The 18148-nt window shown below is 44.6% G+C and overlaps 1 protein-coding gene across 12 annotated transcripts in view; it reads left to right on the plus strand.

Moving 5' to 3' along the window:
* The window catches only part of tcf7l2 (transcription factor 7 like 2), a 119999-nt gene that overhangs the window by 48503 nt on the left and 53348 nt on the right, over positions 1-18148 (plus strand). For all 12 annotated transcript variants that reach the window (XR_009656504.1, XR_009656505.1, XM_060939962.1 and 9 more), the window contains exon 4: positions 2153-2254. Coding sequence is in view for 10 of the 12 variants with exons in the window: in XM_060939962.1 (XP_060795945.1) it covers positions 2153-2254 (102 nt within the window). In the remaining 2 variants the exon portion in view is untranslated. The remainder of the gene's footprint in view (positions 1-2152; positions 2255-18148) is intronic.

The raw sequence follows: 18148 nt of genomic DNA on the forward strand, positions 1-18148 counted from the left end.
TTCAGATAGCCACAGGCAAGAACTGAAAACTACATGTAAGACACAACCAAATTCCAAGCCTGAGCTTTCTTCATCCTTATTTACTCTTTTATCTTTAAAGCTCCAAATGCTAAACTGAAATGGCTTCATACAGAATACTGTCCAGGTCAAGAACATAGGTGTGGTAATATGAGAGGCATTGAAACATTTTGACTGGGTAGAAGAGGACGAAGAGAAGGAACAGCGGGAAGAGCTGTGGTTGGATCTAGTTAGAGATGAGGAAGGAATGTTAACATTTTTTACTTGTAGTTCGGCCAAGTTTTTGGCTAGAATCCAAGCCCAGTTGTTGACGTCCCGATTGAATCGTTGGCCAAACTACACAGCCAACCAACTTGTCAGAAGTTCTCTTTAGGGATCCTGGGTAGTATAAACACAGCATACATTATGAATAAAAAAAAGTGATCCATTTTTATGTCAAGTTTACTCCAAATCCATTTTTTATGTTTTGAGCTCTAGGCTGCATACCACATTGCCTGTGGTGCCAAGGTTAAAGAAGTAGCTCTTGGCTAAGGCCTGCTTAAGTAACCTTTACCCGCACAGTAAATACTCTCTTTCACCCTCTCCCTCTGTGTATCTCATTTTGCTGTTTATGTTCTCTGTTTACCTACCTGCCGTATTTAGTGATAGCTAACTGCCTCAGTGATGTCTAACCTCATTAGACAATCAAGCATTTGCTAAGCCTTTATGCAAATCCAATGAACCCTCCTCTTACACCCTTAGATTGTTTGAATAATCGTTTGAATTTACTCTCAGGCAGTGTGTGAAGCAGCTGTTTTGAAAGGTCACATGTTTCCTCCTCTATGTACGATGCTATTCAGGTTTGCCTTAATAACAGCAATCAAAAGCAAGTTAACCTCTGACCGGAGTAAATGAGATAACACGGAAGGCACAGGTCGTACCAGAAAAAAGCAAATATCTTTGCGAGTCCTGATGAACTGACCATGACCATGACTTTGACAGTCTGACACTCTGGAACCGGACCATGACTGTGTGTGTGTGTGTGTCCTTCTTTCAGTGTTTCTGACTTTTCATTATATCTGGAGGTCAAAAGTTCACAGCTTGAGGTCATTTGCTTTGTGAATATTGGACTGGTGGATTTTGCTAAAGCAGGTTTTTTTGCATTAAAAGGAAGGAGCTGCAGCATGTGATCTTAAGGCCTGGCTGCGAGGGAGGATGTGGCCACTGAGCAGCTCTTTGAGTATGTAAGGAGCAGAGTGCACATGTTGATCAGGCACATAAGAGACCGCAACGATACAAAATAAGGCCTACTTCTTAAAGGAAGGACCGCGCTCTAGTGCAGGCTATGGTACAGGAAGGACAGAGTCAGGGGAAAGAAGGAACAGATGGAATGACACACACGTTTCCTGTGACTGAGTGAGGCGGATGGGGCAGAATTCAACAATGTCGCCTACGGCCCTCTTGCTATATACTTCCACTTTAGAGTAGACCTTATTTTATGACATTTCTCTCTCTTACATTGTACATTTTAATCTTTACCCATCTCTACAGCTGAGCATCTGCCCTCTGATCCTAACCATAAAGGATAATAATAAGGCTTTATAACTTAATTGCACAACTGGTTGATATTTTTATCTCTGGCTACAGGTTGTCACTAAATGCTTCTTCCTTCCCTTCCACTAGCGTGTGTATATGTGTATATGCATGTGTGTGTATATGAGTCCTAAGGAGCCTGGCTGGATCAGTCATTTACTCAAACAGTTGCTGAAATGACCTTTTATAGATACATGAAAGCAATATAATAGACCTGAAATTTCGTACACGACATCATTTTATACGATTCTATATCATTTATACGAAATGGAAATAATTACGCTGACATTTCTCAACCATCCAGGACATCTGCGACTGAAAAAAAAAAGCAGAAAAAAGAAACGATTCCCTTCTCCATGGCACAAACAGCCAGTTCCAGCCTCATGCATTTTTCAACCCAGGATGAGTTTCAACCCAGTTTGCTTTTGCTTTCTTTTTTGCTTTCTGAACCATATGTTCATTTTAAGATCTTTTCCCTCTTCTGTTCATTCCTCTGTTTGCTTTTCTGCATTGTTAACATGTTTTTCTTTGTTTGTCCATTTTGTTTCTTTCCACCATTCAGTATCTACAGATGAAATGGCCACTGCTAGATGTTCAAGCAGGAAGTCTTCAAAGTAGACAAGCACTTAAAGATGCCAGGTCCCCTTCTCCAGCACACATCGTTGTAAGTAACACCCATTAGTCATTACATTTACAAAGCTCTTTGTTTTACGGCGCAGACAAAAGATCCTCTTCCTGTCTCTTGTATTGTCCGCCTCTTTGGGATCTTGCACTACTGTCCTAAAACAAACCTGTTGATTGAGTGCAAATGACTGCAGCTTTTTGTGTGACAAGCAGGACGACATAGAGGTGTGCACTTACTTTAGGTGGCAGCAGCCTTAAAAATTCAGGAGCGCACACAGGAGGAGAGTTGAATCTCACACACTGTTAACGGTGTGGCGTTTTGAAACGTTTTTCTTCGAGAAATGCATTCGGAGAATCAAATGTGAAAAGACTTATCTAGTTTGAAAGACTATGATATAGAACTATTTAGAAAGATGGATCTGTATGCATATGAATTAGTGGTTTAAAAAATGTTAGTGTAGTTCTTGGGCAACTTTTTATGATGTACATTTATTAACCTCCTAAGGCCCAAGCTGTTTTTTTACATGCATTTTTTTTATTTCTCTTTGCTATTTGGGCTTATTAGAACCTGATTAGAATAAAAACTAAGCATCATCTTTTGATGAGATGTACTTTTAGAGAAAAAGTATGTCCACATATGTGGATTCTTGTTCCGAATTTCTAAAAAGTGCTGTCCACGCATGTGACCGCTAAGCCCTAGGAGGTTAATATAGAAAAAAGAGTAAATGTTACAGTTATAATTGGGAACTCATAATTCTCCTACTTGAGTTTCCGATTTAGTGTCATTGTATTCTGTTGGAGGCCTTTTTCAGTGGACGACATGCTGCAACGTTGGCTTTCTGAGGAATCATTTTGGGGACAGAGAAATACCTTTCCATCGCCTTTGGTGCTTACTAATGTTAGCCAAAATAACTAGCCAAACTTCAAGCTTCACAATTCTCTTCCAGGGTTGTAACTAGACCAAAATATCAGCATAGTGGCACCAGTCATAATGGCCGGGGGTTCAGGAGCTGCTTTAGGCCCCTGAAAGCTCACAGGTTCTACATGCTTGGAGATGCATTTTAGTGCATTTGCAGGCCTCCCTGAAAGTCAGTCTTTTTTGGTAATATTGTGTTTGTTTGGTTGGGTTTTTTTTTTTGCAAAAAATTGCTGTGATTGTTTTTGATTGAAGACTAAAAAGTATAATTAATATCCAACTATATTAGTGACATATTTGTGGAATAAGAATAAAACAACCAGTTGATGTTCACCAAGTGTCAGCTTTATTTTCAGCTTCAGCCGTTCAGTTACAATACATGACTATCCAGATCTAACTCATATCATACCTTCCCCTACTGACCGTTACTCCGACAGTTTCGGTGCACCGTGTTGCGTCATAAAAAAAATTGACGGGGAGTATGTCTGAATGTAGAACATTCGCATAGCGGCGCACCATCGCCGCCTCGTGGGATAACAAGATAAAATTAAACAAAAGACCACATTTTCAAGATTGACACGTCTTTTCATTAGTTTAGCAGCAACTTTTACAGGCGTGTCGGCAATATTGTGGGCATAGCGGTAAGGAAACGTTGCGTATCGGCCCGATACGCTGAAAAGGCCTAGTTAGAACTCTGCTATTCTTCACAGCATATCCTTGGCATATGCCGTTATTCGTGGTTTGTAGTGGCAAAACATGACACACCGTAAGCTAGACACCGTATTTTCTCTTGTTGCTGATTTCCTACTACTAGCCTACATTTGTTTCTCTTGCAAACATGAGTGCATTTATATTTACCTCAACGTAATATATTTTATAATTGCAAATTAAAAAGTAAAACTCTCACACTGTAAAACCCTGCCACATGGATATCCAGTAAAAAACGTACAGGGTGTGTACAGTGAAATGTGAATAGACATTAAAACATTTCAGCCACAGTATCATGAATGGGTCTTGAAGTACACCTTTGAAGAAGTGTACGTACATAAAAAAAAAACCGAACAGAAGCAACTACATGGGACTAAGGGCCTCTGCATGCTCTTGCGACAAGGCTTTCGCAGGTAGCTTTTCGCAGACAGTTGTAATTTATCGTTGAGCGGGGAGTAATAGGCGTGCGCGATGTTATTCACTGCCACAACGCAAGGGGGCGCGAAGTCGCGAAATCGCTAGGAGTAGTTGGTGGGTGTGGTTAGTGGAGTGTTTATCCTCCGGTTACTTATAATGACTAGAACTGGAGTCGTATAGATGTCCGTACTTCCTCACTTCCTCGATCAACCGCTCTTCGTGCTGCTCCATCTTCGCTCGTGTTTTTAAAAATGGCGGTCGTGAAAACAAACCAAACCGGGAAAGTAGGGAAGCGGAAGTGCGTGTACAGCGGATGTAGAATGGACCAATCAGAGCTCTCTTGTCTGTGACGCTGTCTGCGAGGCTTCTGCGGTGGTCACAATTTTTGGGAGGTGCGCGCAGAGCGTCTGCGAAGGTGGGGGGGCTACGCAGACGCTGTCTGCGACACCATCTGCGAGGACTGCGTTGTCAGCATAAATTGGCCTTAAGAGTAACATGGACAGTGCTATAAGCACATTCTCCCAGAGCTCTCATATGGAACTGGTTAATTAATGGCCAGACCATGAGGTAAAGACAACAGTTAGATAAATATCTGCAAGTTTTTATTCTACAGCTTCCATTGACTCTATAGCCAGTCAATAAACCACAAACTCTTCACACATTCAACAATCATCAGTAACACCAAGGCTAGACATATCAGTGCACTGATATAATGGAAGTGTGTAACTTTACCTCATGGTGTCCGTCAGTAGACCAACTGTTCTGTTCACTCCAGTGTAAAGCTGAGAACATTATTTGAATTTACAGCCCTTTGGTTTGTCCCATCTGGATTGTAGGGTCAGCCATGGATCAGTAAAGTCAATTAAGAGTGCTCATCATCAGGGTCACGGACACCATAACTACAGTAACTGGCCTTGCATTTTTACCGTTAGAGTATCCATTATTTACTTGTTAAATAGGTTTTCAGTAATTTGCCATTTTTGCCAAAAAAGTACAGCTTTCAGTTTGTGAGTGCAAAACTTCTTGACACTTTCAGAGTTTGTTGTGGGTGACTCGGGTCCCATTATTTAATGGCGCAAAGCTTCCATTCCTTCCCAAAGTGAACACACAGTGCACATAACGTCTTCGACTTCAGTGCATCTTGGCAGAACTGAGATAAGAATAGCTCCCTGCCACGCTGTGTTTATTTGAAACAGAGAGCTGTCAAAAGTTAAGTTTAGCACCAAAGAGTTGGCGATGGCAGCATTTTGATGAACTGAACAGCCAGTGAGATCTTCACTCTGTAAAGGTACTGGGCTATTCTGGGAGCATATGGGCAGGTTTACGAGGCTGCTTTCTGCTTTTTTAAAAGGGGACAGAGAAAATACGCACTTCTTCCTCTCGACATTATTAAAACTGCAGGAGGCATTTAAGAGCAGTTTCAGGTAAATGCTATGCTTGACTATAATCCCTGCCTGTCTGGTAAGGCTGTAAATACTTATCAACACAGTGTAATGCTTTTTTATTGCCTTCGAGCAGAGTTTTAAAGCTGTCTCCAGTGAACAGCTTTACTCTGTATTCCATCTTCATTTAATCATGTTCTTGATTTGTTTATTTATTAGTTGCAATTAGGTATTGATTTTTTGTTTGATCAAGCCTGGCTTGTTGAACTCGGAAACTGTCAGTATGGACTTAGTGATTTCGCAAGTGTAAATGAGCGACCCAGATGTGCAGTTTACCTGAAATAATCGTTCCTTGTTTTCTCCTCGTTTCCTCTCTTCTTCCCTTGTCTTTTTTACCTCTCTTCTTACTCCGATACCATATACTTTGTTTGCGTCATGCCAGTGATGAACTTTACTCAGACCACATGCTATTGTCTGAGACAGGTGAATGCATTCAGGCCTGAAATGGCCAATCCAGTGTATAAATGGTATATATATTTTTTCTGATTTGTCCCAGTATGTGATCATCTTATCAATCTAGTTCCAAAATGTGTAAACAGTACAGAGGTTTTTTTTTTCTTCTGCTGTCAAATCAGAATAACTCCTGGCATCCTTGACCCAAGGTTGCCAGGTTGGTCTGTCTGCTGTTGCCTGATAAGGGAATGCCGATAGACAGGAGATAAGGGGCAGGAGCCGAAGTTCAAGTGATCTTCCAATCAGCTGGAGAGACACAGAGAGATAGAGAGGCACAAACATGCATGTGTGAGAGAGAAGGAAACGAGAAAGTATAGTGAGAGTATAATGAGTAAGTATAATGAGAGAAACAAGAGAGAATAGGCTTGACCAGGTGATTGAGAGTGTTAAAGAGGAGGTTAGGACAGGAGAGTGACACACTCTGTCTCTTCATTCTGGCTGTGGAGTCATCAGGATGTGTTCTGGGACCACGCAGCCCTCTCAGTCCACTGATGCCCCTTTTCCACCAAAGCAGTTCCAGGGCTGGTTTGGGGCCAGTGCTTAGTTTTCTGTTTCCACTGACAAAGAACTGGCTCTGGGGCCAGAAAAAACCGGTTCCAGGCTAGCACCAGCTCTTTGCTGGGCCAGAGGAAAGAACCGCTTACGCCAGCGGGGGGTGTGTGTGTTAAGACCAACAACAATCGCAAGACCGTGAAAGGTCGCCATTTTTAAGCGTCGAGAAGCAGCAGCTGTACAAACGCGAAGTCATCCATTATTGTTGTTGTTGCTGCTTCTTCTTCTCCGTGTTGCTGTTGCTTCGATATTTGCGCCAAGGTTTATGCAAACGCAGCGACGTAACTGACGTATACAGCGACGTAATGACGTGGCTCCCCTTAGCACCCCGAGCTATGGAAAAGCAAACTGGTTCTCAGCTGGCTCGCAAGTTGAACGAGTTGTGAACCAGCACCAGCACTGGCCCCGAACCAGCCCTGGAACTGATTTGGTGGAAAACGGGTATAAGAGATATGTGGTTCTGTGTTTTTAATGGGTTAAATCCCAACAGGCTGCATCTGAGCCTCATACAACTCTTCATGTGCAACTACATGACAAAATAGTGTGACCTACTGTGGTGCTTGAAAGTTTGTGAACCCTTTAGAATTTTCTATATTTCTGCATAAATACGACCTAAAACAGCATCAGGCGTTCACACAAGTCCTAAAAGTAGATAAAGAGAACCCAGTTAAACAAATGAGACAAAAATATTATACTTGGTTATTGAGGAAAATGATCCAATATTAGGGGACGGCACAGTGGTGTAGTGGTTAGCACTGTCACCTCACAGCAAGAAGGTCCTGGGTTCGAGCCCAGCTGCCGACGAGGGTCTTTCTGTGTGGAGTTTGCATGCTGTCCATGTGGGTTTCCCCCACAGTCCAAAGACATGCAGGTTAGGCTAATTGGTGGCTCTAAATTGACTGTAGGTGTGAATGTGAGTGTGAATGGTTGTTTGTCTCTATGTGTCAGCCCTGCGATGACCTGGCGACTTGTCCAGGGTGTACCCCGCCTCTCACCCATAGTCAGCTGGGATAGGCTCCAGCTTGCCTGCAACCCTGTAGAACAGGATAAGTAGCTGCAGATAATGGATGGATGGATCCAATATTACATATCTGTGAGTGGCAAAAGTATGTGAACCTCTAGGATTATCAGTTAATTTGAAGGTGAAATTAGAGTCAGCTGTTTTCAATCAATGGGATGACAATCAGGTGTGAGTGGGCACCCTGTTTTATTTAAAGAACAGGGATCTATCAAAGTCTGATCTTCACAACACATGTTTGTGGAAGTGTATCATGGCACGAACAAAGATTTCTGAGGACCTCAGAAAAAGCGTTGTTGATGCTCATCAGGCTGGAAAAGGTTACAAAACCATCTCTAAAGAGTTTGGACTCCACCAATCCACAGTCAGACAGATTGTGTACAAATGGATGAAATTCAAGACCATCGTTACCCTCCCCAGGAGTGGGCGACCAACAAAGATCACTCCAAGAGCAAGGCGTGTAATAGTCGGCGAGGTCACAAAGGACCCCAGGGTAACTTCCAAGCAACTGAAGGCCTCTCTCACATTGGCTAATGTTAATGTTCATGAGTCCACCATCAGGAGAGCACTGAATGATGTGCATGGCAGGGTTGCAAGGAGAAAGCCACTGCTCTCCAAAAAGAGCATTGCTGCTCGTCTGCAGTTTGCTAAAGATCACGTGGACAAAACCATCTCTAAAGAGTTTGAAGGCTATTGGAAAAATGTTTTGTGGATGGATGAGACCAAAATAGAACTTTTTGGTTTAAATGAGAAGCGTTATGTTTGGAGAAAGGAAAACACTGCATTCCAGCATAAGAACCTTATCCCATCTGTGAAACATGGTGGTGGTAGTATCATGGTTTGGGCCTGTTTTGCTGCATCTGGGCCATGATGGCTTGCCATCATTGATGGAACAATGAATTCTGAATTATACCAGCGAATTCTAAAGGAAAATGTCAGGACATCTGTCCATGAGCTGAATCTCCAGAGGTGGGTCATTCAGCAAGACAACGACCCTAAGCACACAAGTCGTTCTACCAAAGAATGGTTAAAGAAGAATAAAGTTAATGTTTTGGAATGGCCAAGTCAAAGTCCTGACCTTAATCCATTTGAAATGTTGTGGAAGGACCTGAAGTGAGCAGTTCATGTGAGGAAACCCACCAACATCCCAGAGTTGAAGCTGTTCTGTATGGAGGAATGGACTAAAATTCCTCCAAGCCGATGTGCAAGACTGATCAACAGTTACCAGAAACGTTTAGTTTCTACTTTCTATACTGAAAGCAAAGGTTCACATACTTTTGCCACTCACAGATATGTAATATTGGTTCATTTTCCTCAATACATAAATGACCAAGTATAATATTTGTCTCATTTGTTTAACTGGGTTCTCTTTATCTACTTTTAGCACTTGTGGGGGGCACGGTGGTGTAGTGGTTAGCACGCTTGCCTCACAGCAAGAAGGTTCCGGGTTTGAACCCAGCGGCCGGCGAGGGCCTTTCTGTGTGGAGTTTGCATGTTCTCCCCGTGTCTGCGTGGGTTTCCTCCGGGTGCTCCGGTTTCCCCCACAATTCAAAGACATGCAGTTAGGTTGACGTGGGGCAGCCTTGGGCTGAGGTGCCCTTGAGTAAGGTACCTGGGCGCTCTGGTGTGGCTGCCCACTGCTCTGAGTGTATGTGTTCACTGCTTCAGATGGGTTAAATGCCGAGGATGAATTTCACTGTGCTTGAAGTGTGCATGTGATGAATAAAGGTTCTTATTATTAAAACCTGATGATGTTTTAGGTCATATTTATGCAGAAATATAGAAAATTCTAAAGGGTTCACAAACTTTCAAGCACCACTGTATGCATCCGCTGCCATGTTGGATGATATCCACCCATCCATTATCCGTAACCGCTTATCCTGTGCAGGGTCGTGGGCAAGCTGGAGCTTATCCCAGCTGACTGTGGGCGAGAGGCGGGGTACACTCTGGACAAGCTGCTAAATCATCGCAGGGCTGACACATAAAGACAAACAACAATTCACACTCAATTTAGAGCCACCAATTAGCCTAACCTGCATGTCTTTGGACTGTGGGGGAAACTCACACAGACACGGGAAGAACATGCAAACTCAACACAGAAAGGTCCCCGTCGGCCACTGGGCTCGAACCCAGAACCTTCTTGCTGTGAGGTGACCGTGCTAACCACTACACAACCATGCCACCCTATGTTGGATGATATACAAATCCAAAATGCTGGCTTGTGCGAACAATAACTGTGATGCATCTCCGACTTTCTCAAAATATGATTCTCTGCAGTCTTCTGCCAAGTCAAGGTTCAGAGAAAAAGTTGAAATTTGTGGCTTTGACCCATATATGTTAAAGCCGTCCAATTATACGAAGGATTTAGCCTCATTACCAGCGAATGAATACCCTGATATTGTGAACTATCTCGTTCTGCATACCTCGTGGACAACCAACGCACAAATTAAAGCTTATAAGAGACTAGATGCCTACAATTTCTTTGTGTCTGGCTGGTCTGGTAGTCTTCTCAGCAAACAGTTAAAAGCTTACAGGGTGCTTGTTCATGCTCGTGTAAACCACTCTCAATGATCTCGGGAAACACCGCTCAAAAGCTCAATTTAATCAGCAGGAAACATAGCTTTAATTCGCAATGAACTCTTACCAGACATAAAGTGGTCACCACACACATGGGTGTAATTAACTTTTTTCTCAGTTAAGTCTTTACGATGTATGTTTTTGAACCACAGCGCACAGCGTCCTCTGGACAGTTCTTCATCTGTTTTGTCACTGTTTTTAATTATTCTGGGAATTGCGAAGAACCGTTTCTCTTTGTCACAAGTAGCATTATTACCGCAATTATATCCCGCACACAAAGTAGGCATTGTCTTTCTTCAAAGGCAAAGAAATCAAAAGCAAATCACGAAGTGTTGCAGCATCTCACACGTGAAGTGCCGCTGTCTTGGTTGTTGTTATCATCCAACATGGTGGACTTCCAGTTTGGAAAATAAGCATGACGTCACGTGCACACGAAGTAACCTGAGCCCACACTCCAAGTTGGTCACAGAAGCATTGGGGCACCAGCCAGACTCAAATGTGTATTATCTCTTTGTTTGCACTAGGCTTGAGTTCTTGCACTGCCGTTATAGACATGCACTTCCATGTGTGAAGTATCCTTAAAGTATTGCAAAGCTTTAACCTACAGTTACGTAGCATGCATTCATGTCACTCAAGTACGTCAAGAGGCAGCACTGATTAATTATGACAAGTCAGTAAGTGCATGAAGAACTTTTCATTCATTCATTTATTCATTAAGCTCATTATCCTGGTCAGGGTTGTGACGGATTTGAATCCTATCCCTGGAATGCTGAGCACGATGGTTACCAGTGCACCCTGCACACATTCACACATAGGAGCAATTAAGCAAAGCCAGTCCACCTACCAGCACGTTTTAGAAGATTGGAGGAAACTGGAAAAGCCAGAGGAAACACACAGGAAATACTACATAGACAGTAACCTGAGCCCACACTCCAAGTTGGTCACAGAAGCATTGGGGCACCAGCCAGACTCAAATAAGTCTTTTACACATACCCCTTTTCCACCAAGTCAGTTCCAGGGCTGGTTCGGGGCCAGTGCTGGTGCTGGTTCACAACACGTTCAACTTGCGAGCCAGCTAAGAACCAGTTTGCTTTTCCATAGCTCGCGGTGCTAAGGGAAGCCACGTCATTATGTCGCTGTATACGTCAGTTACGTCGTTGTATACGTCATTACGTCGCTGCATAAGTCAGTTACGTCGCTACGTTTGCATAAACCTTGGCGCGAATATCGAAGCAAAAACAACACGGAAGAAGCAGCAGCAGCAACAACAACAATAATAATAATGGATGACTTGGTGTTTGTACAGCTGCTGCTTCTCGTCGCTTAAAAATGGCGATCTTTCACGGTCTTGTTATTGGTCTTAACAACTTTTTTTTTTTCACCTTTATTGGATAGGACAGTGTAGAGACAGGACAGGAAATGAGCGCGAGAGAGAGACGGATCGGGAAATTACCTCGGGTCGGAATCGAACCCGGGTCCCCGGATTTATGGTTTGACACCTTAGCCACCTGAGCCACAATGCCCCCTGGGCTTAACAACTCCGCCCCCCTGCTGACGTAAACGGTTCTTTCCTCTGGCCCAGCAGAGAGTTGGTGCTAGCCTGGAACCGGTTTTTCTGGCCCCAGAGCCAGTTCTTTGTCAGTGGAAACAGAAAACCCGGTTCCAAACTAAGCACTGGCCCCGAACCAACCCTGGAACTGCTTTGGTGGAAAAGGGGCAACAGTGTGCAGTATGTAGCAGAGGTGAGAGAACAACACATCGAACAGCTGAAAAGACTTGAATACTTGGTGGTTCAAATGCAGTAAACTATCTGGAATTGTTGAGAAATGACCTATACACATGTCCTTAATTCAGAACACATCCCCAGATCCACACATATGCAGTGATTAGTAATGCATTGCTTGCTGAAGTCCTGAACTGTCTCTCGTCTACACACATACACACTCGTTTGCGTGACGTCAGTTCACTGTGGTGTAAGGGAAACCTTTTTGGGGGGCAGGGTGAGATGGGATATTTCCCCACAGCTGTGACAGATTGGCCATTCGTTCCAGGCTCACTTTCCTGCATTCTCTGTCTGCCTGCGCGCACAGCTGTCCACTGCTGCTCCTGCAGCCACCACTGTGTTCCCATCATGTGACTGAGCGTTTCATTCATACCACAGGAGCCAGGTTCATGACTGAAATCAGATCAACTGATCAGTCAGACGCACTTTGTGATTGAAATGTGCAGACAGGTGCCATAGTGTGAGATTGACATCGGAGTGTGGAGTTTATTTCAAGTGTTACGAAGGCAGGAATGAGAGAATACTTTCTGAAGTAGTGACTTCTGTGGTGTTCAAACTTTTTTCAAGTTTTTTTTTTTTTTTTTAAATAACTGCTTGGAAAGTGATGCAGAAATAAACACACACACACACACACACACACACACACACACACACACACACACACACACACACACACCCTTCCCTCTGGGTCTTGTTGAGACTGGACAATGTCTCCATTGTGTTCGGGGCTTTCACTGGCAACAGGGGACGGCTGGAGTGTTAACTATTTCCCCACCGGGCTCCACTGCTGAGTGTGTGTAGGATTTTTGCCTTTTGTGAGGACCGCATGCAATTGTGAGATTTATTTTTTTTTAAAAGTAGCTTCTACTTACTAAAAAAAAAAAAAATAGTGTGTAAGCATTCGGATTTGGGATCATTAACACACAAGTCAATGTAAATATCCAACAAAGTAATAGTGTGTGTGTGTGTGTGTGTGTGTGTGTGTGTGTGTGTGTGTGTGTGTGTGTGTAAAACGCGGGAACTGCAGAGATGCAGAGAAAGGGGAGAGCGAAGGAGGGGGAGCACTGGGGGAAGAGCTCTGTTTTGTGCCAGCTCCGAGTGTATGGTAATTAGTAGTGAGGAAGTAATGGAATGTGAGCGGTTTGTACAGAGCGGGACCTCCCACCTGAAACTCCGCATTCTGTACCACCGAATACTGTGCAGTCTTTAGCACCAGCGATCACCATGATGAACTCTTTCTCAATATAGACTCCCAGGTTTCTTTGAATCCAGCCATTTGATTTATATCGGGTCGAATATTTCAAGAAAAATCCCTCAATGCACGGCATCTTCCCAGCTTCCCACTGAGAGTGTGAGACCGAGCAGGCTGTGTCAGGATGGTGCACGGGCAGGAGTTTTGCCTGGTAATTTGCTCGATATTTTTTGTGCGTGAATGGTAGTGCACCTGGACTGGGTGGACAATAGCTGGGAGGGCCAGGGGCCTGCTGGGAAATCCCAGCCCCCTCACTGATAATGAGCACCCCAGTGTCAGAGACTTCAGACTGAACTTCAATGCATTCTCTCTCTCTCTCTCTCTCTCTCTCACACACACACACACACACACACTCACACACACGCATGCACACATACTAGCTCTCTCGCTGTCTTTCTCACAGAGCTGTACTGTGCACAGTGTTCTGTCTCTTTTGATGGTGTGCACACGATTGGCATTTTGCCTGCAGCTTTTCCAAGGCCTTTCCTGTCCTAAACTCACAGAGTTGTTTAAAACTCATGGTCACTTCATCTTCTTATCACTGCTCCACGTGAGCAGGACCACAGGCTATCATGTTTAGCCACAGCCTGTGTGTGTGTGTGTGTATGTAATGTGAATGTGGTCAGAATTGTTCCTGTAAGCCACCCAACCCCCATCACACACTTTCTCATCCAGACACAACATGGCAAGTTTTTCTCCTGAACAATCAAATCATAAAGCTGCCTGACAGAACTTTTAGTTCTTGTTAATTTTTCACCAGTTTTAGGGCTCAGTAGAACGGTCACGGTAATTACAAAAGGAGTAACTGTATCATCTTTGCAGTGAACAATGATACCAACTGGTAGTGCTCGGATTAAGATTTAAATGTACATTTGTTCATCTGCTGTCTGGTTAACCAGCTTATATTGGGTGAAAGAAAGTTACTGAAGGAGCCCCTCGCTGAAGAAGAACAAGACACGCCTGGCTGGGATATACAATAGCATCAAATCCCTTTGGCTATCTCAAACAAAACCAATAACTACAACAATACATGTGTTTGTTTATTTATTTTTAATGTACTGTTGCGGCGGCATGGTGGTGTAGTGGTTTAGCCTGGGCCCGCCCATCCTAAGCGTGACGCAACACGAGGGTCTGTTCCGAGCTTAGTCTGGCCAGGCAGGCTATCTACAGCTCTTCCAAGCTCCCGAAAAATCGGGAACCAATCAACTTTGAGCATCTCCGACGGCCCTGGGTAGAGGCGTGTTCAAGGCAGTGACGTAGTAGAACTGCGACCGGAAGCCATAGATTGTTTACAGAATCTATGCCGGAAGCGCTTCATTCACATCACGAACATGGAGCAGCGGCAAGCCTTTAACACAGCGGTAGATGCTGTATTGAAAGCATTCAACGGGAAGTTCTCATTGAAAACGGAGCAAAGAGCAGCCCTGGAGGTATTTATTGAAAGGAAGGACGTTTTCGCCTTGCTCCTGACCGGCTTCGGTAAGAGTTTAATCTACCAGTTAGCCCCGTCGTGTCACATACGTCAGAGGAAAGAGTGATGTGATTGGTTTAAGCTTCGTCACAGCCTTTTCTGGCTTCGACCAGTAGCAAACTGAGGCATTTCAGGGAGGCGGGTCAACCACGGGCTCTGGGAAACGGTTTGGCTTAATAGCTTGGCCAGACCAAAAGCTCGGAGAGCTTTGAAGTCGTGTTAGCCAGGCTAGTAGTGGTTAGCACCGTCGCCTCACAGCAAGAAGGCTCAGGTTCGAGCCCCGTGGCCGGCGAGAGCCTTTCTGTGTGGAGTTTGCATGTTGTCCACGTGGGTTTCCTTCGGGTGCTCCGGTTTCCCCCACAGTCCAAAGACATGCAGGTTAGGTTAACTGGTGACTCTAAATTGACCGTAGGTGTGAGTGTGAATGGTTGTCTGTGTCTATGTGTCAGCCCTGTGATGACCTGGCGACTTGTCCAGGGTGTACCCCGCCTTTCTCCAGCTGGGATAGGCTCCAGCTTGCCTGCGACCCTGTAGGACAGGATAAAGCAGCTAGAGATAATGAGATGAGATGAGATAATGCACTGTTGCATATTGTGAGCTCCGCTCCTAAGTAGGATTAGTTCTTGTTAGTACTAATTGTAAGCACAGGTACTTAGGTATAGACCCTTTTCAGTCACATGACCTTCGTAAACGCGACCGCCATTTTGGACATGTAGTGGACTTCGGCTCAAATCGGTTTGAATGCGAGGAAGGCGACAAACATAAAAGAAAAAGGAGCGAGATGCAGAAAACTGTATTTACTAGTTTACTGTAATTATGATCTGGCAGCTATTTACACCGGATCCAGTGTAAATAGCTGCCGGAGCCAACGTCCGAGGTTCCGGAGCGCGCGCGCTGGCTCCGGCCGGGCCGCGAGCGAGCGCGCTCCGGAACCTCGGACGTTGGCTCCGGCAGCTATTTACACTGGATCTGGTGTAAATAGCTGCCAGATCATAATTACAGTAAACTAGAATGGAATGTGAACAGCAATGTAATGCCTTTTCTGGCTAATTTTATTCGTCTTACCTCCAACAAAGTGGTCACTACACAAGCGTTGGTATGCCGCTATCCATCTTCTCCGTCGGTCAGCATCTACCGGGATCCGATAAAATGATAACCCTTGCCTTGTTTGTTGATGGTTACTACATCCAGGTGCACAACAACATAGTGGCATGATGGAAGTCTTGCTGAAAATAAACACTTTCTTTGCTGCCGTTCCTCAATGTTGGCTGTGGTAAACTACTGGTAGTACACGTCCAAAATGGCGGCCGCGTTTGTCGTGACGTCACGTGAAAAGGGTCCATAGGGGAAGCCATGGCCTAACGGTTAGAGAAGCAGCTTTGGGACCAAAAGGTTGCCAGTTTGAGTCCCTGGACCAGCAGGAATGGCTGAAGTGCCCTTGAGCAAGGTATCTAACCCCAGGCTGCTCTGGGGTATGTTTTATGTGGTTCTAGATAAGAGCGTCTGCTAAATGCCTGTAATGTAATGTAACTTGCACAACTTTTATTTTCTCATGCCAAACGTAGCAGTAGTTTGTGCTGTGATAAAGAGACCAATGGGAAACTGGCTCTTTGCTGAGGGCAAACAGTGACAAGGTTATCAGCCTGAATGCTTTTAAACCTTCCCATCTTCGTTAACCTGCTCTCAGCACTCACTCAGGACACCCATTGTATTGTGTAAGGAACATGATGATCCTGTGTGTGTGGGTGTGTGGTTGTGTGGGTTTGTTCAACAACATCCTGCCCTGAACTCGACATGAGTCACATGATCGGTTAAACTCAGGATAAGGAAAGCCTGCTTGGAGTTTCTGTTTGTATTGAGTTCTGACGCCTGTGTTGAGCATCAGCATTTTTCTGAGGTGTTCTATGAAATATTTACCTCAATCCTCCTTTCTGGTTCTCGTCCTTTTTTCTGCTGTCCCACTTCTAACCTTTCATGATTTGTCAGGAAGCCCCTGTCGACCATGTTAGCGCTGTGGTACTCTCATAACACACCCCTCTAGTTTACACTGGCTGGCCATCCACATGCTTCATGCAGCGAGGATGCACTCGGGTTTACAGCCTCACAGTCAGGAAATGCCTGCCTGCTCTTATGGCACGTATGTGCGTGTGTGTAGTAAAGTGTGTGTGCCCTGCTGTGTAAAATGAATAGATGTGGACCTAAGTGTGACCTCAGACATAGGAAATAGGGGGATGATGGTGAAAAAGGATGCCAGTGGTTTGTTTTAGGCTCATGTGAAAGAGTGTTTATTGTGGAACGATCATGTGACTTGTGACATCCGTCTTCTTCAAAGTGCAGAGTTGCGATTTTCCCAACTTGGATTTTTGAATTCCACGCATCTTATAGTTGGAACTATATCTAAATAAATGGCCATTTTATAATCAAAATGTCAATAATAACCGAAGATACGAGCTAAAAATTTTATCTTGCTAGCCATTTCTCACAGCCTCATTCCGTACGTATAATCCTGATGCTGAGGAAAAAAACTCCAAGCTCTTATGCAGTGTTGTGGACAGGTACATCAGAGAGAAGCTGCTCCTTTCAGTATCACTGTGCATTCATAAGTGCCACGTTTGGTACTCAACTTGAGCTCGATCTGTCGTGGGACTTTGAAAACGTTCAGTCCCTCCAGGCGTTCTCCTCACAGCATCGCCGTCTTCCGAGCATCATCTTTGTGAGCACTCTTGCTAGCGAGCCGCATTCGTGTCATGGAAATTATTTTTTCTCTCATCTTCCGGAATGATGGCGATTATTTCTCTTTCTTTTGCTTTCTCCTGAAGCAGCTGGCATGAAGAGGTTGCTTTTCAGTTCTGGCATCTGGGCTTGAACGTATGCCAGCGTATGAGTGAGGAAGCAGAGTGGGTCGTGTTTATGCGCATGCATGTGCAGCGACGTGTCATGCGGGTCGAGGTTAAGGATGTTTGTACGAGACAAGGCCGCAGTCTATCTGCCTTAATTGTCCTCTTGTCCACTGGCAGAGAAACGATCTATTAAGAGGAAAGCAGTGAGTGTGTGTGAAAGGGAAAGAGAGTTGTTTGGCAGCATTCGCCAGGCACGGACTGGCATGATACGGGGCTGCCGCGTGTCTTGTTCACGCCTTGACCCTCCTTAGTGGGCGCAAATAGTTGGGGGGAGCTCAGAAGGGTGCCGTACAATGAGTAGCCTTGGTCTGCCAAACACAACATTGGTGCGGAGGTCAGGGGACTGAAATCGTTTAGCTCATCTTCTTACATTTAGCCTTGAGAAGAGAGCTGCGGCATTGTGGAAAGAGCTTGTCACGTCACCGAGTCGTCGAGGGCATAGCTG

Source organism: Neoarius graeffei, chromosome 14, assembly GCF_027579695.1.
Source record: "Neoarius graeffei isolate fNeoGra1 chromosome 14, fNeoGra1.pri, whole genome shotgun sequence".
Taxonomy (NCBI): Eukaryota; Metazoa; Chordata; class Actinopteri; order Siluriformes; family Ariidae; genus Neoarius; species Neoarius graeffei.